The sequence below is a fragment of the Alligator mississippiensis genome, chromosome 1, assembly GCF_030867095.1.
Source record: "Alligator mississippiensis isolate rAllMis1 chromosome 1, rAllMis1, whole genome shotgun sequence".
In the NCBI taxonomy this organism is placed as follows: Eukaryota; Metazoa; Chordata; order Crocodylia; family Alligatoridae; genus Alligator; species Alligator mississippiensis.
In genome coordinates, this window is record NC_081824.1 from 133570670 (window position 1) to 133588241 (window position 17572).

General features: G+C 45.7%; 1 protein-coding gene across 10 annotated transcripts in view; it reads left to right on the forward strand.

The window, feature by feature from the left end:
• The window catches only part of SCAF8 (SR-related CTD associated factor 8), a 180551-nt gene that overhangs the window by 15660 nt on the left and 147319 nt on the right, over positions 1–17572 (forward strand). For 7 of the 10 annotated variants that reach the window (XM_059714259.1, XM_059714278.1, XM_059714257.1 and 4 more), the window contains 2 exons: positions 2137–2362; positions 2655–2868. The exons of 1 other annotated variant lie outside the window; for it this stretch is intronic. In XM_059714259.1, the coding sequence (XP_059570242.1) occupies positions 2803–2868 (66 nt within the window). In that variant the 5' untranslated portion in view covers positions 2137–2362; positions 2655–2802. Of the gene's footprint in view, positions 1–2136; positions 2363–2654; positions 2869–5227; positions 5818–17572 lie in introns of those variants that run through there. 2 more of the 10 variants (XM_059714261.1, XM_014596748.3) reach the window with 2 other exon arrangements.

Below are 17572 nucleotides of genomic sequence, written 5' to 3' on the forward strand. Positions count from 1 at the left end.
AGGGTGGGTCTGGGGCCACAATGCATGGCTGCAGGGCCCCAGCCAGGAGCAGGACAGGGCATGGGTGGCTCATTTGGGGGAGGGCTGGCTCCCTGTTGCCACGTGTACTCCTGGAGTACAGGGAGGACCTGCGCCTCCCAGATCTGTACCCAGACCAGGCGCAGGCTGTAGGCTTTAGCTCCTGCCCTGCTTCCCTGCCCTGGGGCTTCCGGTCTGACAGTTGTGACCCGGCGCAGCTGGGGACAGCGGGGCTATGGGGGTTTTCCTAGCTGCTTCTCGCCCCCCTCCCACCGGTGATGTGTCCCCTGCTTATGCTGGTGCTTTGAGCGGTGCAGCTCTGTGGCGCTGCCTTCAGTGCAGCCACACGTGCAGAAGGAGCGTTACCAGGCCAGCAGGGGGGAGGACGAGAAGCTGTGAGGAGGTTTTTCGTGCAGCCTTGCTGTTCCCAGCTGCGCCGGGTCACGGGGGAGGGAAGCAGGGCAGGTCTGAACAGTGGGACCATGCGAAAAACCTCCACGCTGCCAGTTGCCCCCCTGCTGCCCCGGCAATGCGCCTCCTGTGCGCAGGGCTTCAGTGAGGGCAGTGGTGCGCGGCTGTGCCCCTCAAAGCACTGGCACGAGCAGGAGGTGCATTCGCCGTGGGGGTGGGGGGTGAGAAGTGGCAAGGAGGTTCTGTGTGTGGCTCCTCCACTCCCTGCAGTGCCGGGGCAGGGGGGAAAGCAGGGGACGGTGGCGAGCAGCCGTGGTGCTACTGTGCCCTGCTGCTCTGCTTCCCTCTCCCGCAACCTGGCACAGCTGGGAACAGGGCTGTGCAGGGATCTCCTAGCGGCTGCTTGCCCTGCGCTGCTCCGGCGATGTGCCTCCTGTGCACAGGGCTGCACTGAGGGAAGTGGCGGCAGGCACAGGAGGTGAATCACCAGGGCGGGGGTTGCGGGGAGGACATGATGAGGAGCTCCCCGTGCAGCCTCACTTTTCCCAGTTGTGCCTGCGGGGCGGCAGAGGCCCCGCGGGAGGGAATAGGGGCGGGAGCTCGAGCCTGAAGCCTGCCCCATGCACAGATCTGGGGGGCATGGGAGAATGAAAGAGATGGAGTGCCCAGCCAGCAGCACGTGGATCACCAGCAGCACTATGGGCCCTTAAGGGAAGCCGTGCGTGGAGGCACTGAGCCTAGTCGGGCCGATTTTTTTTTTTTTTTTTTTTAGTGGTGCTGGCAGTCCACATGCTGCTGGCCAGGCACTCTGCATGGTTCACCAACACCTCCCCGCTTCCCCCTCCCAGCCAGCTCAGTCCCATGTAAGCCCCACTTTCCTTCTGGAGCCTGTAAGATTAGGTATGTGAGGCAGAAATAAGCCTTGGGACTAAAAGCCTCAGGCCCCACCTTTCTCCCTCTTTTTGCCTCCAGGTGGGATTGGGGGTTTTCTGCCCCTTTTGCAATCAGCTCATGTAGGCTGGAACTCAGCCAGCCTGCAGAGCTCTTTGCAAAAGGGTGAAATCTGTGGCTTGCTCTGCTAGAAAGGAAAATGCATTTTCTCTGATTAAAAGTGGGAACTCCATGGTTTTCTCTATTTTTCCATGCAAAACAGAAACCCAGATCCCTGGTGATCACTGTGGAGAAGAGGCCAAACGGTGACCTTTGCTTTACCATTACATGACTAAGAATTATTTGGCATGTAGATACTACAGTATCAGGCACTACTTAAGTCTACCTGTCTTGATAAATACTTATACACATACTTGTAATAAGACTCTTAAAGTTGTATGCTCGCTCTATGAACTGGATTTGTTAAAAATGGCATTTTTCTGCTTATCTTCAAAATCTTAGGGAGTACTCAAGCCACATTTATGAGGAAAACACACTTCCTGCTCTCCGCCTCCCCTTTCAGCTTTCATGCTGAAATATGAAAATCAAGCTGAGATCTGCCTGTCTCATTGGTATTAAAGATTCTCTGGGCTGAACTGCTGCACAGATGTGAAGATAATACTTTGAAGTTTAAATAGGAATAATTGCAGGGCTCACTAAAACCTTACTGAAAAATTCTAATAAGGTGCAGGCTAGAGCAGTCTAATCGGAGCTGGCCTAAGGGAAAATGGTATCCTGGATAAACTTGTATTTCCCTGCCCCTCCACTCTCTATAAGTTGCTGGTGCTGCTGCCCTGCCACAGAGGAGATCCATCTGATGGGCTGGGGAGCTGAGCAGGTCATCTTCCCGTGACATGGACTGCCAGCTGCTGCCCCATGGAGCCAAAGTGGAGGCAGCAAGAACCTTCAGCGAGCAGCCTGCCAGTGCTGCCAGGAAGGGTCCATTGCCCTGCAACCACCACAGGACTCCTCCAGGGCCTGACATGCAACCAACTACATACAGGTGAGATTCAGCCTGAGCCTTCTGCTACCCTCCGTGGGCCACAGGACCCAGCCCAGGGCTCCCTGTATGTGCCACCTCACCTTACCCCACCGCACCCTGCTCCACCCAGGCAGGAGCAGGTGCCACTCCCACAGCTGCCCCCATGCATGGAGTCCTGGGCAGCCCCTGCCTGCTGAGCAACGTCCCAGGCTAGCACTGCTACCTTCTTGCGGTGCCCATTTTTGTGTACATGTGCAGGTGACACCCACCCCCAAGGCCGGCTCTTAGTCTAATTCACTCTTCATTTTATCAGAGCTACTTCTAGTAACAGGAGCAAGTTGTGAAAACTGAGTAAACCAGCTGAGTCTAAGAATGAACATCTCTCTTGGTGCAGAATGGTCCTCTGAATTCAAAGAGCTGAAAAAGCTCAAGACTTCATCTTGAGTAGTGTACATCTCAGAATGACCTTTGATTTAAAAGAAGTCATCCCACTTGGCTCAAGGAAAAAGTATCTGGACTTCAATGAGGTGAGACAGGGCTTGTGCATGGCAAAGTAGTAGTACCCTTGACTGCATTGTAATTTGCTATGAAAAGATTTCTCCTGGGAGTTCTACTTTGGGTAGTAAGAACAAGCCAAAAAAAAAAGAGTTTTATAGAGGTTGTGTTTAACTGTTGTGATTTTAACTTGCAGCAGATGAAGTATTTTGGACAAGGGAAAAGTTAGCACTTCTTTGTTGAAACACTTGATTGTGAGCGCAGGGAATGATGAACCTGGAAGAGCCATCTTGAAACATATCTGTGGTTAAAAAAGAAACAAACGCGTAATGGTCTCGTCAAATATCAAATACTCGCTTATATGGAAAAGTCAATGCCTTGGGGTTCCTTAATGCTGGGCTGCTCAAAGTTATGTGTGTAAAACACCTTTGGTCTAATTTATTTCTAAATTTAGAATTTTAGTTGTCTGATTCTTTTCCTTTTAGTTCTACAAAAAACACTTGATCCCCATTTGTTTTTTCTTTTATATAGCCAATTCCCCTCCCCCCCACACACACCTGTTTCACACTTCACCATTGTGTCCCACTTCTTGATTTTTCAAAGTGCTTTAAAAATAGATGCTGTCAAATACCAAACACTTTCTGTGTGCCTGGTTAGCAAGAAATAGGAAGGAATGCAGGGAGGAAACTGCCTAGAATTCCAGCCAGTTTTGTTTCTTAAGTTCTGCTGAACTTCTGTAAGCGTTATCTACTAGATGCAAGGAAGAAACTAGCAGAAAACTAAGATTAGTCACCGTTGCCCTTCTGCCTTGCTTTCTACTGGTACTTCAGAAGCCGGCTTCCAATTAAAATACTAACTAGGTAAAAAATTGGTTGTCGCTTCTTTTCAGCAAGCTGACACCTGCCTTCTGCATATGAAATAAGTACCAGTTACTTTCAGCTAATGCTGAGAACCTTTTCCCCTCAAAAAAAAAAAAAAAATAGTCAACCCTTCATCAGGTATTTCCTCGATTTTTAAAGAAGTTTCACTAATTGTATAGCCTCAAGATAAAAGTTTTGCTCTTTGGAGGTTCAGTATAGGGAGGGGAAGGAACTTGGGGGGGATGTACACATGCACACAGATGCCTGCTCAGCCTAAGCAACTAGTGTGAAATGCATGCTTTCCTTTTTGCTGTACTTGATATAGGCACTAAAAACAACTCATCAGTGTAGAAGAGGTAGCTCTTGGTCAAAATTCCCCTTGCCTTACAGCAATGGTATTTTGGGGTTTTCTTTGTTGTGTTTTCCTTCAACAGGGGTGCTTTGATCTGTCAAGGGTACTGCGGGCTGCCACACAATGTTAGCACTCAAATGCAAACATAATTCGCAAGTTAAACCCAGTGATTTTTTTTTTTTTTTTTTTTTTTTCCCTTCAAATTGTAGTCAACAGCGTTGAAAACATCCTGCCCTGTTGTGGCCTTTCAGAGTTTTTTGCAAAAAGAGAATTGCTCTAGTATCTTCCTTTTCCCCCTTGCAATCACAAAACCAGGCAAAAATTAAGAGCTTTGATTTCTCTGAGGGGTGCCTGAAGTGTAACAAGGGGCACCTTGAGTTTTAAAAAAAGACAACAAAAAACGGAGAGCCACTTTCCTGCAGAGTAGAGCATTCCTTCCCTCTGGGGCGTGGGGGGTTAGGTGGGGTGGATAACAAAAGGAAATCCTGGTTCCTGAAGAAAAGGACTAATGTGTGATTACTGCTACTTATTACTTTATGATGTGTTTGCTATTTATGTTATATTATAATTTAAGCAATAGAATAATAATAATCTCATTAAGTGATGGATTAATATTATTATTCCATTGTTTTATTCATAATACTAACATTAAGTGATGGAATACTATTGATCATATTAATAATGAATAATTAAGCATTAATATAACCATAAATAATATTATTATGTATGGTTATACTGGTTATAGTATTATTTATGAACATTAATCATAAATAATATTCATACTATTGATTTTTGATCTATTAATGTATTAATAATTATTCATTATGAATATGATCAATAGCATTCAATTATTTAAATATTCATACTAGTAATAATATAATTATTAACCTATTAATAGTAATTAAATATATAAATAATATTCCATTGCTTAATTGTATTATTATTATTACTATTAATAATAGTATGAGTATTAGTACTTAGTATCATTAATATTATTAATAGTATTCCATCATTTAATTATTCATTTTATTAACTGATTGATCATTTAATAATTTGTTTAGTTATTGATTATTTTATTAGTATTTTATTGGTATTGTTTCAGTATTTTATTATGTTTCATTATTTATTTTATCACCGTCTTGTTGCTGTTTTATTGTTTTCTTCCTTATGTTTAACCAGAAGAGGGCGCTGTGCTTGGCCGACCCCGCTCCAGCGCGGGCACCGAGGCGCTGTGGCCGCCGCAGCCTGAGGCAGGAGGCGGGAGCCGCAGAGCCCGCCCTGGCCGACCCGTGCAGTACCCGGCCTCCGCCGCCAGGAAGGCGCTGCCTCGCAAGCGAGCGGCCGGAAGGGAGGCAGAGCGACCCTCAAGCCCGCCGCCTTGGTGCTCCCTAGGGTTGGCGCCGGCGTGCGCCACCCCCCGGCAGGGGGCGCTCTGGCCGCCGCCTCCGCTGCTCTCGGCGGCTAGTCTCCGCGCTGCGCTGCCTCGGTGCCCCGCGGCCGCCATATTGGGTCCGCGCCGCCGCCGCCGCTGCGTGTTTGTTTCCCTCCATCTTCTCCTGCGGGCTGAGCGGGGGGCGGGGCAGGCGGCGGCGGCCGCCTTAGCAGCAGCAGCCGGGGGGGCGGCCCGCGTCCGCGCGCCGCCATGGGCAGCAGGCCGGGCGGCCGCTGAGTGCCTCCCGCCCCGCCCGCCGGGCCCAGCGCCGCCGCCATCAGTGCACGAGAGACGCCCCCGCCGCAACATGGAGGCCGTGAAAGCCTTCAACAGCGAGGTGGGCGCCGGGGCGGGGCGGGGCGGGGGGGCGCCCCGTCTCCTTGCGGGTGGGGGAGGCTTCCCGCCCCATGTCCTTGTCCTGCTCCTGCAGGGCTGGGGTGATGAATGGAGGAGTCGGCCTGGCTTGGCTGGGGAGGGGTGTGTTAGGGATGTTTCTCCTCCCTCTTGGGTAGGCCTTGTCTTCTGTGGGAGGCGGGGATGCGTCCTGCACTTTGGGGGAGGATGGGTGTCTGAGTGGAGCAGGGGTGGGGGGGAATTGGTGGGTTTTCCAGTCCTGTGTTGTCGTCCCCCCCTCCCTTTCCTGCTGCCACAGCCGTCTTGGCCTCTCCTCCCAAAGCACATCCGCATGCCCCAGCGCACATGTGAACATTGCTTTATTTTTTGAGTGGGGAAAGCGTGTAAAGGTCTGCAGGGCCATCCTGCTGTGGAAAGGGACCGTTCCCAGTGCCTCCAAACCAAAAGGCAGGTTTTCCGCCTGTTCACAGGGTGTCAACGCGCCAACCTTGGAGGTGGTAGGAAGGCCTGTATATCTGCACCTACCAGTCAAGATGCTGAAGCTGCTCCTCTCTGCTTTTTTTTGGTCAGGATAGCATTGAACAGTGCTGGTTAAAGTATGGTTTCCTGGTGTGGGTTTCTTTAAATTTACTCTTCTCCATGGCAGGAGTAAACAGTTCAGTTAAGAAGTTACATTGCCAGTGAGAAAGGAAACTTGATTTTCTTGCCATGAGGCCAACTGGGAAATGTGATTTTGTTCATATTTAAAAGGTAACCTACATGAAAAGCAGGAAAGGTAGTTTAGTTTTTGAATATTACTATTTCTCATACCTGTATTTGCATATGCAGATATACAGCACTAGATTTAAGTTTCATACAAGCAAACGCCTACTCTGGATACTTTCAGAAAACACTTGGATGCCTGTCTTTTGCTGGGATCATTTGACCCCTGCTGACTTCCTGCTTCTTGGGCAGGGGCTGGACCTGATGATCTTCTGAGGCCCCTTTCAGCCCTAAAGTCTATGAAATATAGACTGGCTTCTCCAGTTCTTCAGAAAAGGGGGAGGGGGTGCCATGTCCCTTATTTCCACCCCCCTCCCTCCCTGCACATGAGTAAGGTATCGCTTTATTTACTCCAAAAAGTATCCAATTACCTCACAAAATAACCCTTAGGTTTGGCTTTGAGTAAAATGCCTAACATTATTAATGATACCAACCAGAGCTAGAAGATTTACTATATTTAAGAGGTACAGTATAGTTTATGAATAGATCTTTCGGTAGATGTGATATTTTTTTATTAGACCAGCTGAAATAGAAGCAATTGAATAGCTGCATCTGACTTCTATGTTTCTGTTAAGTAATCTGAACTGTAAATGGTGGTTTTCCCCTCAGTTCAGCCATTGGAGGGAAATCTCACTAGAAGTTGGCTCTCAAATTTGATATTTTATTTTTGTCAGACTGCTTATATTTTGAGAGGTGAAGAAGAGAGTTGTCACAAGAACAGAGCTACATCCAAACATTGGTTTAGAATTTCAAATGCAACTTCACATGTAGAAGTAAAATCCTTTAGTTTCTTATTGAAAAACACAAGCTCTTAGTTTTGCCAGCTTAATAAATACTCAAATGTGGATGTTTTGTGTCTCCATCAGTTCTCCCTGTAGTTACAAAAAAAATTAAATTGAGAACTCTACTGGCAAAGTAGAATTGGGGAGGCTTTCTTACCCCTCTTTCATCCTAAAAAAAATATAAACTGATTTCCCTTTTATGAGTAAACTTTGTTATTGTGAGATTACTCAGAATTTTTTTCTGCTCTGCATTAATCTGTGCTTTTATATTTGAATATTGTGCAGCAGTGATAGTGTATTTGTAAAAAAATCTATTAAAGATCTGATTTCAGAATACTTTAAAACTTGTATTGGGTTTTGGTGTCTTCAACATTAGGCAGTCGTGGGCCAAACTTTCATAGCTTTTTTTCCTGCTTTCCTTCCTGTCCAGTGCCCATCCCCTCTGCCCCCTCCACAAAAAACCCCACCCCATGCAAACAGAAGTGCAGGATTTGCCCCAGCTTACTGTCCTGTGGCTAAAAGTGATCTTCATAATTGCTTTTGCAGACCTATTTATGAGGACTAATAAACTGTTAAATTCTGTAACTCAGGCATCACTGTACCCAGTAATCTAAATATTTATGACTCAGTTGTAGACAAAAGCATAATTTTTTATGGTTGTAGTAACTTTCTAGTAATTGTGATACCTTTTGGGCAAATTAATTCAAGAGATGAATTTTAAATTTGGCAGTAAATACAGTAGGCTGAGTTATGTAGAAAATATCAAATATTTCTCACGTGCATTTTGAGTTCAGTTCATAATTTCACAGCAGTTTACGTAGCTTTGCTGGTTAAGTCCAGATGCCAACTTTCCAAATAAATTAAAAAACTTGGGGCTACTGTTCTGACACTTCTTACTTGTATAAATTATCTCCTTCGAAGGAGAAGTCAAGTTCTAAATTGAAGCCAAAATTTAAAAGCAGCTTTTTGGCCAGTTAATTAAACAATTTTAAATTTAATAGGAGGTCAGTATATATACCACACAAGGTCATGTATTGCATGCATCTAGTATTGGGTAACACTGGAGTTTGCTTACAGGAGAAAATTTCATTTCAAGGCCAACGGCTTTTTCTATGTAAATGTTTACCAGAGAAGTAATGTCTACTATTGTAAAATATGGTGTTATGGTTGGTGGTACTGATCCCATTGGTGAGTACTACAGGTGGATGATTGATTGATAGATTGGGCTTTAAAAAAAATCTTGAGTATTTAACTCTATATGTTTGGTCTTAATATAACAAAATGTATGTATATTTAAAATCTTGAAAATTTACCAAACTATCTACAAAGTGTTGTTTTATCATGCTATGATAAAATAATTAATTTTACTTGACAGACGAATTAACTTGTGTAAGTTGAAAAAATAAGTTGCAAGGTTGATGATTTAAGTTTTTTCACCCTATTTGCGGAATTTATATTTCCCTAGTTGACTTTATTAACACTAATTGTGACTGCTTAAAGCAAGGGTAGGCAAAATATAGCCCACGGGCCAGATTTGGCCTGCCAACTGATTTGGCTATGGCCCCTGGGCAAGCGCCGGCCAGTTGATTGGAACCAGCTCATAGCACTCCACGTGGAGCTGAGCTCTGCTTGCTGCTGCCCAGAGCAGCCCATATTGTGCTCTTGTCAGCCCCAGCACAACCAGCTTGAGCTCCTGCAGCTATCTAGATATTGCTTGGCTCTGTTTCTCTCCTAGGGGCTCCTCCTCCTCTGGCATCTGCTGCCACAAGTTGGGGTAGGGAGGGGCAGGGAACTGACCAGCTTCTGCCCCAGTCCATGGGAGTGGTACAGCAAGGGCTGGAGGAGAAGGAGCCCCTGAAGGTGTGGGGAGCTGAGCAGCACTTGGGGAGCTACAGCTGCACTAGGAGCAACCCTGCGGAAATGATGTGTGCATTGATCAGGGGTGTGGGCAGGAGTGCTGACAGGGTGCCCTGAGCAGGAGCAGGCAGTTTTCGGCCCCTCATGGAGTGCTGGGTGGGGCAGGACTGCATATGAACTGCCCAGGTGAGCTTTCTTTGTGCCACTACTTCCCAGGACCTAGCATATAGGTAGGTAGCCCCCCACCCCACACACATGCACCCCCACTGCACATGGTATACAAGACTAAGACTTTTTATTTTGAGCTGTTACGCAGTCACCTCTATACATACTACTCAAGCCCCATAAATTAGGACAATTTTCTAAAATAAAATTAATATTATGACAGATGTTTGATTCTTTTTTTTAGTATACAATTTTTTTTATCTATAATTTGCTAAAACAGTACCCACCTTAAAGAATTTTGTGTTTGCAGCCCTGGACAACAACTCCAAAATTCATGAAGTGGTGGGCCCTCCAGCCAAAATAATTGCCCTCCCCTGACTTAAAGAAATGCTCTTTTGCAGGTCTTGGTTGTTCATGAGGTTTTCCTGGCACATGCAAACCTTAAAGTCAGACAAGCATTGGTTGGGGGAAAAACATCTTTTTTTGAAGTATGCATTGGAGTTTTAAGGCTGCAAAGAGCAAGGCATTTTTTTCTGGATTGTTTTTGGTTTTCATGTTCTATTGGACCAGCTGTATAGTTGGCAAACTTTTAGGCACAAAGTGCCCTTCAGGTCTTTGTGCCCATAACCTTGTGTAATGTCTCTTCCAACTGTATGGCTGTATTGCCAAAAACCTCCTTGGTTTTTTTTTTTAATGTTTTCTGGACCATCATGGTTACAACAACACTCAAACCCAACTACAAGCCTGCAAAAGTATCTCGTTAGTCAAGACTTGAGATGTAGAAATGCAGTCCCAACAGCAAAGGGGGGCAGTCCAGTTAGAAGCTGACTTTATAAATACAAATTTGTTGAGCTTTGAAGTAGATTGATTAATTTGTAATACAGTTTCATAACACTTAGTGAAAAGTAATTTCAGGGGTTGTTGCACTTCTCTTAAGTTTCTCTGGCCCTATTTGTGTAATAATATGCCCCTGGGTTTTTGTTTCCTTATTTGTTTATATATGTCTCTGTGTGTGCAACATAAAACAAACAAGGAGGGATAAATAATCTCAGTCTTAACTTACAATTTATTCATTTAGTTTTTTTGTCAAATTATTAGTACCATTAAGTTAATACTAAGGTGAATAAACTTCTGCAGAATTGGAGTCTAACTTTTTGTACATGGGGAAAACTGTGAAAATGTATAGGGCAAATTACTGTCAAATTCATAATTAATGAAAAATAGACATTTTTTCCAGCTTATTTATATTAGGTTAAACATCAAAGTTAATTTTTTGTGGAGATATTTGTGAACCTTTCATGACAATTATAAGCTATTCATGTCTTTTAACTTTTGTTAATTTAGACTTCTTGCCTATATCTGCGAAGTCCTGAAGAGGATGAAACCCCACTGTGTTCTATAACTAAGTGTGCTTACAAACATCTCCTTACTTAAGTTGTACATATAGAGATGTTGCTGTCTGACCCCTTTCCACAGCCTTTTTAAAAACTTTACTGCCCTTGAGTAGAGCCCCACTTCTTAACTGGGGGACAGCCCAAAAGCTTGAGTGTTTGTTTTGGGGGAAATCATTAAAAATTACTGGACTCTGCCAGTCCATAATAAATGTGCTTAATTTTAACCTACAACCCCTCAGCCTTTGCCATTTAGCAAGCCGTAGTCTGAAATTGCCTAACGGCTAGCAGTGACAAAAACTGTGGGTGCCCAGATGTGGGGTGTTTCTTGTAGAGGGAATGGGATGGAACATAAAAAGAAAAAAACCTGAAAATTATAACTGATTTTGTTGGTAATGTAACAAACATTTTATGAAGGCTCACTATCAGTGTTGAAATACAGGTTTAATTTTACCTGAAGTACGGTTTAGAGAGGCATTATTATAGAGTACTGTATTGTGCAACTCAGTCTTATGGTTGCATTTTTACTGTTTTGAGGAGCCATTGTGAAAGGGATAAAGTCCATTAAAACTTCTGATTTTAAATTTATTATTATGATTATTATTATTATTATTATTATAGCCTACAAGAGAGATGGTGCTCAATTTTTTGGCCCTGTGGACTGGCTGAGTGGAGCAGGGCTGAACTGGGCCCATGCTGCTTCCATGAGTCCTGCCTGCTCAGTCTAGTGCACAAGGCCACACCATCTAGCCCACGGGTCCAGAAATTTGGCAGTGTGGGTATAGCCACAGATCCCACACTGCCACATTTGTGGACCCATGGGGAGTCTTGTGGACCAGATGACAGCTGGGCTGGGGTTTTTTTTGTCAGGGGGGTGTTTTGTTTTTTGTTTTGGTTTGTTTTTGTATTTTGTGGGCTGGACCTAGCCTGCTAGCCTGGGGGGGGAGTACCCCTGCCTAAGAAGGAAGAAAAGGAAATCCTTAGTTTCTTAAAATTAGTCAGGATTTCACTTTGGGCGTGTTGAATGTTAAGTCAAAACCATACAAGATTGCCTGGGAATGAGTGCCTGTTGTTTTCTCTCTCTCAATGTTTTTTTAGAAGGTGTGTTTTTCCATCCTTTTATGTCTTTTTGGGCTGGAATGTTTCCTCTGCTTAAATTGACTACTTCCAAAGGTCAAGCTCAGAACTAATGAATTTATTTTTGCTTTTCATTGATTTTTTTTTTTTTTTTTTATAAGTGAAAAAGTAAACCTAGACCTGCATTTCAGTATAGTGGTATAGCTTAAATCACTCAAGGAGCTTTTTCACAAATGGAAGCCAAGTGATAGTAAATTAAATATTAGGACTTGTATCGTTCTCTAACTAGTGCATTTTTGCAAAATATGGAAGGAAGGAGAGGCAGCAGTGTCCTGGAACAGTGAGAAATGCTATAGCGTTTGTAGGTTCCTGAGAAGGTAGTTTTTATGAAATGGTGGGATACAGAAAGCAATTATTTGTTAAGATATTGGCATCAGGCCTTACTGGAGAGCTCACTCTTAGACTGCCATGGCTAGATTTGCTTACATTTTAAAAGCATGTTGGACAGACACTTGTCTAGCGTGATTTAGATGGGGGTGATCATCTGGAAACCTGGTTTTCCATGATAAATTGCAAATTCTCTGATTAAAAATCCCAAAATCCGTGGTTAAAATGAAATGTCCTGCTTGTGCCCCTGCACCCCAGCCGTGCTGGAGGGGGCCCCCCAGCTGCCAGGGCTATGGGGCCAGTGACCCAGGTCCACAGCCCCCTGCCCCCAACAGAAGGCAGCGACTGCTACATCAGGAGCATGAGCCAGCTCCCCCCACTGCTGCAGGCTCAGGTGCAGCTGGGTCCCAGTGGCAGCATGCAGTCTTGGGGGACAGGGCAGACCTGTGCCCCCCAGGTCTGTGGGGGAAGGGGGGGTGTGCGCTGTGGGCTCTTGCTCCCCACCCTGCTGCCCTCGCCTAGGAGGCCCCCCCCCCCCGCCAGAGTGCCCAACCAGCTGTAAACCTCTCTGCTCACTCGGGGGGAGGGGGGGGTGTTGTACAGCTGGCCAAGCACTAGGGTTGGGCGACTCCAAATTCCCTCCCAGCTGGAGTGCCTGGCTGGCTGCATACCTCCCTGCAACCCCCATGCCCCACTTATCTCCAGCAAGAAGAGTGAGCCTGAAGCAGCCTCCCGAAAGTGTTAGGCCCCCACCCTTCCCCTTCTCCATTCGCCTTGGGCAGGGTTGTGGGTTTCCCCACTCCTTTTGCAAATAACTCTTGCAGGCTGGAACTCAGCCAGCTTGCAGAGCTCTTTGCAACAGGGGGAAATCTACAGGTTTCTCTTCTAAAAGGGAAAATCTGCATTTTTCTCTGATTTTTAAAAATGGGAAATCAGTGGTTTTCTCTGTTTTTTCCATGGTAAATGGAAAACCCAGATCCCTGGTGATCATACCTTGAACAGGAGGTTGGACTAAGTGACCTCGGATCCCTTCTAGCCCTATGTTTCTATTCTGGCTGCATACACACATTCAGATAATCTGGGAGAATTTTACCAGGAAAACAAACTTGCAGGAGAAATTTACATAGAGCTTCATACACAGACGTTCATATGCTAAATCTGTGAGGAGTAGAGAGCTTGCAGTGCTGACACTGCAGTTTGGGGGAGGTGGAGAAGTTGTGCAAACATCACCATGTTCTCTGAAGGCTCCTTTAGTTTGCCTGCCAACAGATGACAACAGTGCATAAGGCATTGGTGACAGGGTGACATGGGCAACCTGGGTCTGCCAGTGTTTTCTTGCAGCACAATGTGGGAATTGTGAAGTGGATGTGTTCTGCTCTCTTCTAGAGCAGTAGAGTCTATCAAGTGACATATTCTTTTCCTTTTGAAGGGGCGGGCAGAGGGGTGCTGGAGGACTATGGCTGCTTCTCAGAGAAGCCCCCACAGCATGTACAGACACTTGTTCTCTTAAGAGAAATTCTCCTGGGGGTGGATTTAACGCTGGTTGTTCCCATGTTGTTCTACCAGAGTGACCATTTGAATTCTGGGAGGAAAAAGCCTGCACATCTGTACACTTGTTATTTTTCTCACGAGAGAGTTGTTGAATGTCTGTACAAGTCCTCTATCCAGAGAGTGCTTCCCTGGCCGTGGAAGGCAAGGAATTTCATTTTTTCTTCTCTTCGAATCTGCCTGCACTGAAAAGGGTGATTCTATCATTTCCGTATGCTCTCCCCCTTAGGACTCCATGGTTTCCTATATTTTTGCCCCTCCTTGCCTTTGTATGAAGCTATACCTCTGGGCTGCTTGCAGATGTGTTTAAAAAAACAACACCCCCCCCCCCCCCCGGCACTTTTCTTCTTTAAATTCTGCCCACTCCCATGCTGAGCCCATCACATGCCCAGAAGAGGCAATGCATTAGCTAGACCTGGCTCACCTGACATCTGTATAGATCTGGGGGGGGTTTGGTGCTTTTATCTAATAGCTGATTGAATCAGCTTTAGCTAAAAGTGCCAAAAAGCCCTGCTGGAGTACTCTGTGTATATAGACACTGTAGAGCTGGCTCTACAGTAACGTGCTGCTGCTTCTAGTCAAGTGCATTTTTTGTTTTTTGTTGTTTTTTAACATCTGCAAGTAGCCCCTCATGTCCATAGTTTTACCTCCTTTTTAGTAACGAGAGAGGCCCTTTTTTAAGCTGCTGTCCATAATGCTTTGATCTGGAAGAATGAAATGCTTATGCATTTCACTGAGAGAAGTTGTCAGATTTAATCTCCTGGGGGTGACTGGTGTGGAAGTAGCAAAATATCTCTGTTTTGCTTGTGTACTGCCAGGTGCCTCTAGAAAGAAAGGCATGATGTCCATAGCTTCCTCTGAGGTATGGTGAAATGCATGAGAATTGGGTCAGTTTCACTCTTGCTGTCCAAAGGCTAAATACAGGCAGTCAAAAAGCACAAGGTGGAGTTGATCCAATCTTAGCAGGTTTCTCTAAACTGTGTAGATTGAACCAATAATTAACTGAATTCAGTGTCATTTTTCACTTGGGAAAAGCAGGGAGAGGCCTGCAATGGCCCAGGCTGGAAGGTGGGCCGTGGGGAGTGGTGGTACTTGAGCATGCCTCCCTGTCTGTCATTGTTGAGCCCAGCCAAAGTGTCCAGCACATGCCCCCAACCCTCTGATGTCTCTCTGCAGGGGAGGGAAGGGGCCCTCACCCTGGTGCAGGCCCCTTATGGGGGGGGAGCCTGATGCTGGGGGGGGGGCAGGGGGGATGCTTTCCCTGGCCTGCAGTCCCCCATCCTAGGGTTGTCATGCCCTGGGGAGCTGAGGGGAATACCACCCCCTTTCCTGCACAGCTGGCACTGCTGCCACAGGAGGAAGTGGGGGAGGATTCCCCTGGGCTGGTCCCACACCTGCACAACTGGGTGGTGGGGTGCTTCTCTGGGCCCGGGATCCACCTTGGTGCTACCACAGATTGGGGGGGAGGGCATTTCCCCAGGCTGGGTGTCTGCTCATCTGAATATGGAGGTATGGTACTGGGGGAGTGCTGTGCCTCTAGTGTCTTCCCCTGGCCTGGGCCAGGGTCCCCCAGCTTGGGACCTGAGGAGACTATTACTCTTCCTCCCCTGCACAGCTAGGCAGCTTGGCACTACCACCACTGCAGGTGGGGAGCATTGCCCTTGGCTTGGGGGATCCTGGGGCAGGTCAAGTGCCCTCTAAAGCTAAGGGGCTCCCCTGTACGTCTATGCCTAGCTGCATGGATAGGCACCTGACCCTGGGAATGCTCTCTCCCTCCCACCTGTGGCAGTGGTGGAAGGGGAGGGGGGGGGGGGAGGTGTTCTCCTTGACTCCCTAGGGTAGAGCAGGCTGAGGAGCAGAGGTGTTGCTGTCTCAGCTCTGACAGCATGAGGGTGGGGCCATCCAGCATGCAGCTTGCCACCTTGGGCATGGAGGGAGCTTTCAGTGTGGCAGGGGGCCACAAAGCATCCTGGAATTCTGTCATTTGCCACCACTGAGAACAGTCTAGCTCCATCCTTTTTTGAACTGCCTTCAGGTAGTTGAAGGTTGCTATTAAGTCCCCTCTCATTCTTCTGTTCTCCGAACTAAATAAGCCCAGTTCCCTCAGTCTTTCCTCGTAAGCCATGTGCTGCAGCCCCCCTAACCATTTCCGTTACCCTCTGCTGGACTCTCTCCAATTTGTCCACATCCTTTCTGTAGTGGGAGGCCTAAAACTGGTCACAGTCCCCCAGATGTGGTCTCATCAGTGATAAACAGAGGGGAATAATCACTTTCCTTAATTGGCTGGCAACGCTCCTAATGCAGCCCAGTATGCAGTTAGGCTTCTCTGCAAGAAGAGCACACTGTTGGCTCCTATTCAGCTTATTGTCCACTGTAGCCCTCAGGTCCTGTTCTGCAGAGCTTTTGCTTTAGCCAGTCAGTCTCCAACCTGTACTGGTGCATGGGCTTTATGTTCTTTGCACTTGTCTTTATTAAACCTCATGAGATTCCTTTTGGCCCAATCCTCCAATTTGTCTGGGTCACTCTAAATCCTAACCCTACCCGTCAGCATATCTGCTGCTCCCCCCAACTTGGTGTCATCTACAAACTTGCTGATGGTGCACTCTGTGCCATCTTCCAAATCATTAATGAAGATATTGAACAAAACCAGCCCCAGGACTGATCCCAGTGCACTCCACCGGATACTGGCTGCCAACTAGACAGCGAGTCATTGACTACTATTCTCTGAGCCCAGTGATCCAACTAGTTTTCTAGCCACCTTACAGTGCATTTTTCTAGCCTGTACTTTCTGTACTAGATGCAAGTTGCCATCTTGCCATACTAAGGTTTAACCTTTGGAAGTGTCCAATTTTTCCAGTGGAGTACTACTCCTTATTAATCTGTAATGACACTCTTGTCCAGGCTTCTGTAATGGTTCACTATACCTTCCAACTCATGCAATATTCACAAAAACTGTCTCAATTTTGCATCTTGCCAGACTTGGCTTTGAAAAAAGTGGCTCTTGTAGTTGTTGTGACATCATTTTTGTGCCTTGTTTGTGTTCCTTTCTTCAGCATTGTTTTTTTCCTGTATGTTTCTGCATGCTGTGGTTTGACTCTTCTGCTATAATAGGTTCTCCTGTAATCGGACATGTTTTTACAACTTCACTTAAATGCTGAAAATGTTCAGGTGCAAGATTAATATGGTCCTTAGCTGCTTGTTGTTGAATTAGTTCTTGTGTTCAGAAGAAAACACTGAATTGTTCCTTGCTGGCACTACTAACCAAAGATGAAAATGCTCTTCAGGAAGATCTAATTAAACATGGAAGAGAAGGAACAAGGAGAGAATTGCAGTATCCTTGTATTGCATCATAATTCTCCCTCTGCAGATGTCTGTTCTTTTTCAATTATCCACCTTTTCTTGCTTTCATGAGGAGGTACATTTGCTATTTTTTTAAGTGTTGCCACTGTTTACTATTGGTTATTTTAAAGGCAGGTTACACCCGATAGGTAGCACTAACTTACACAACTGAGTACAACTTCTAAATTGTGAGACATTTCACAAATGACTTGAAGTGAAGATTGAATTAGTTCCATGAGCTTTGGTTGCTATGTAAAAAGAAGCCTTAGCATTTTTCTGTATGTATGATTTTCACTGTTAAAAATGTATACTCCGTGCATTTTTAGTTGATGTCTCCATTTTTACTTATAAAATACAGAGTTTGGCCTTAAGTTGTCTTCCATAGTAACAGTACTTTAAGGGTTTATCTTAAATTTCTTTTAATGAAATA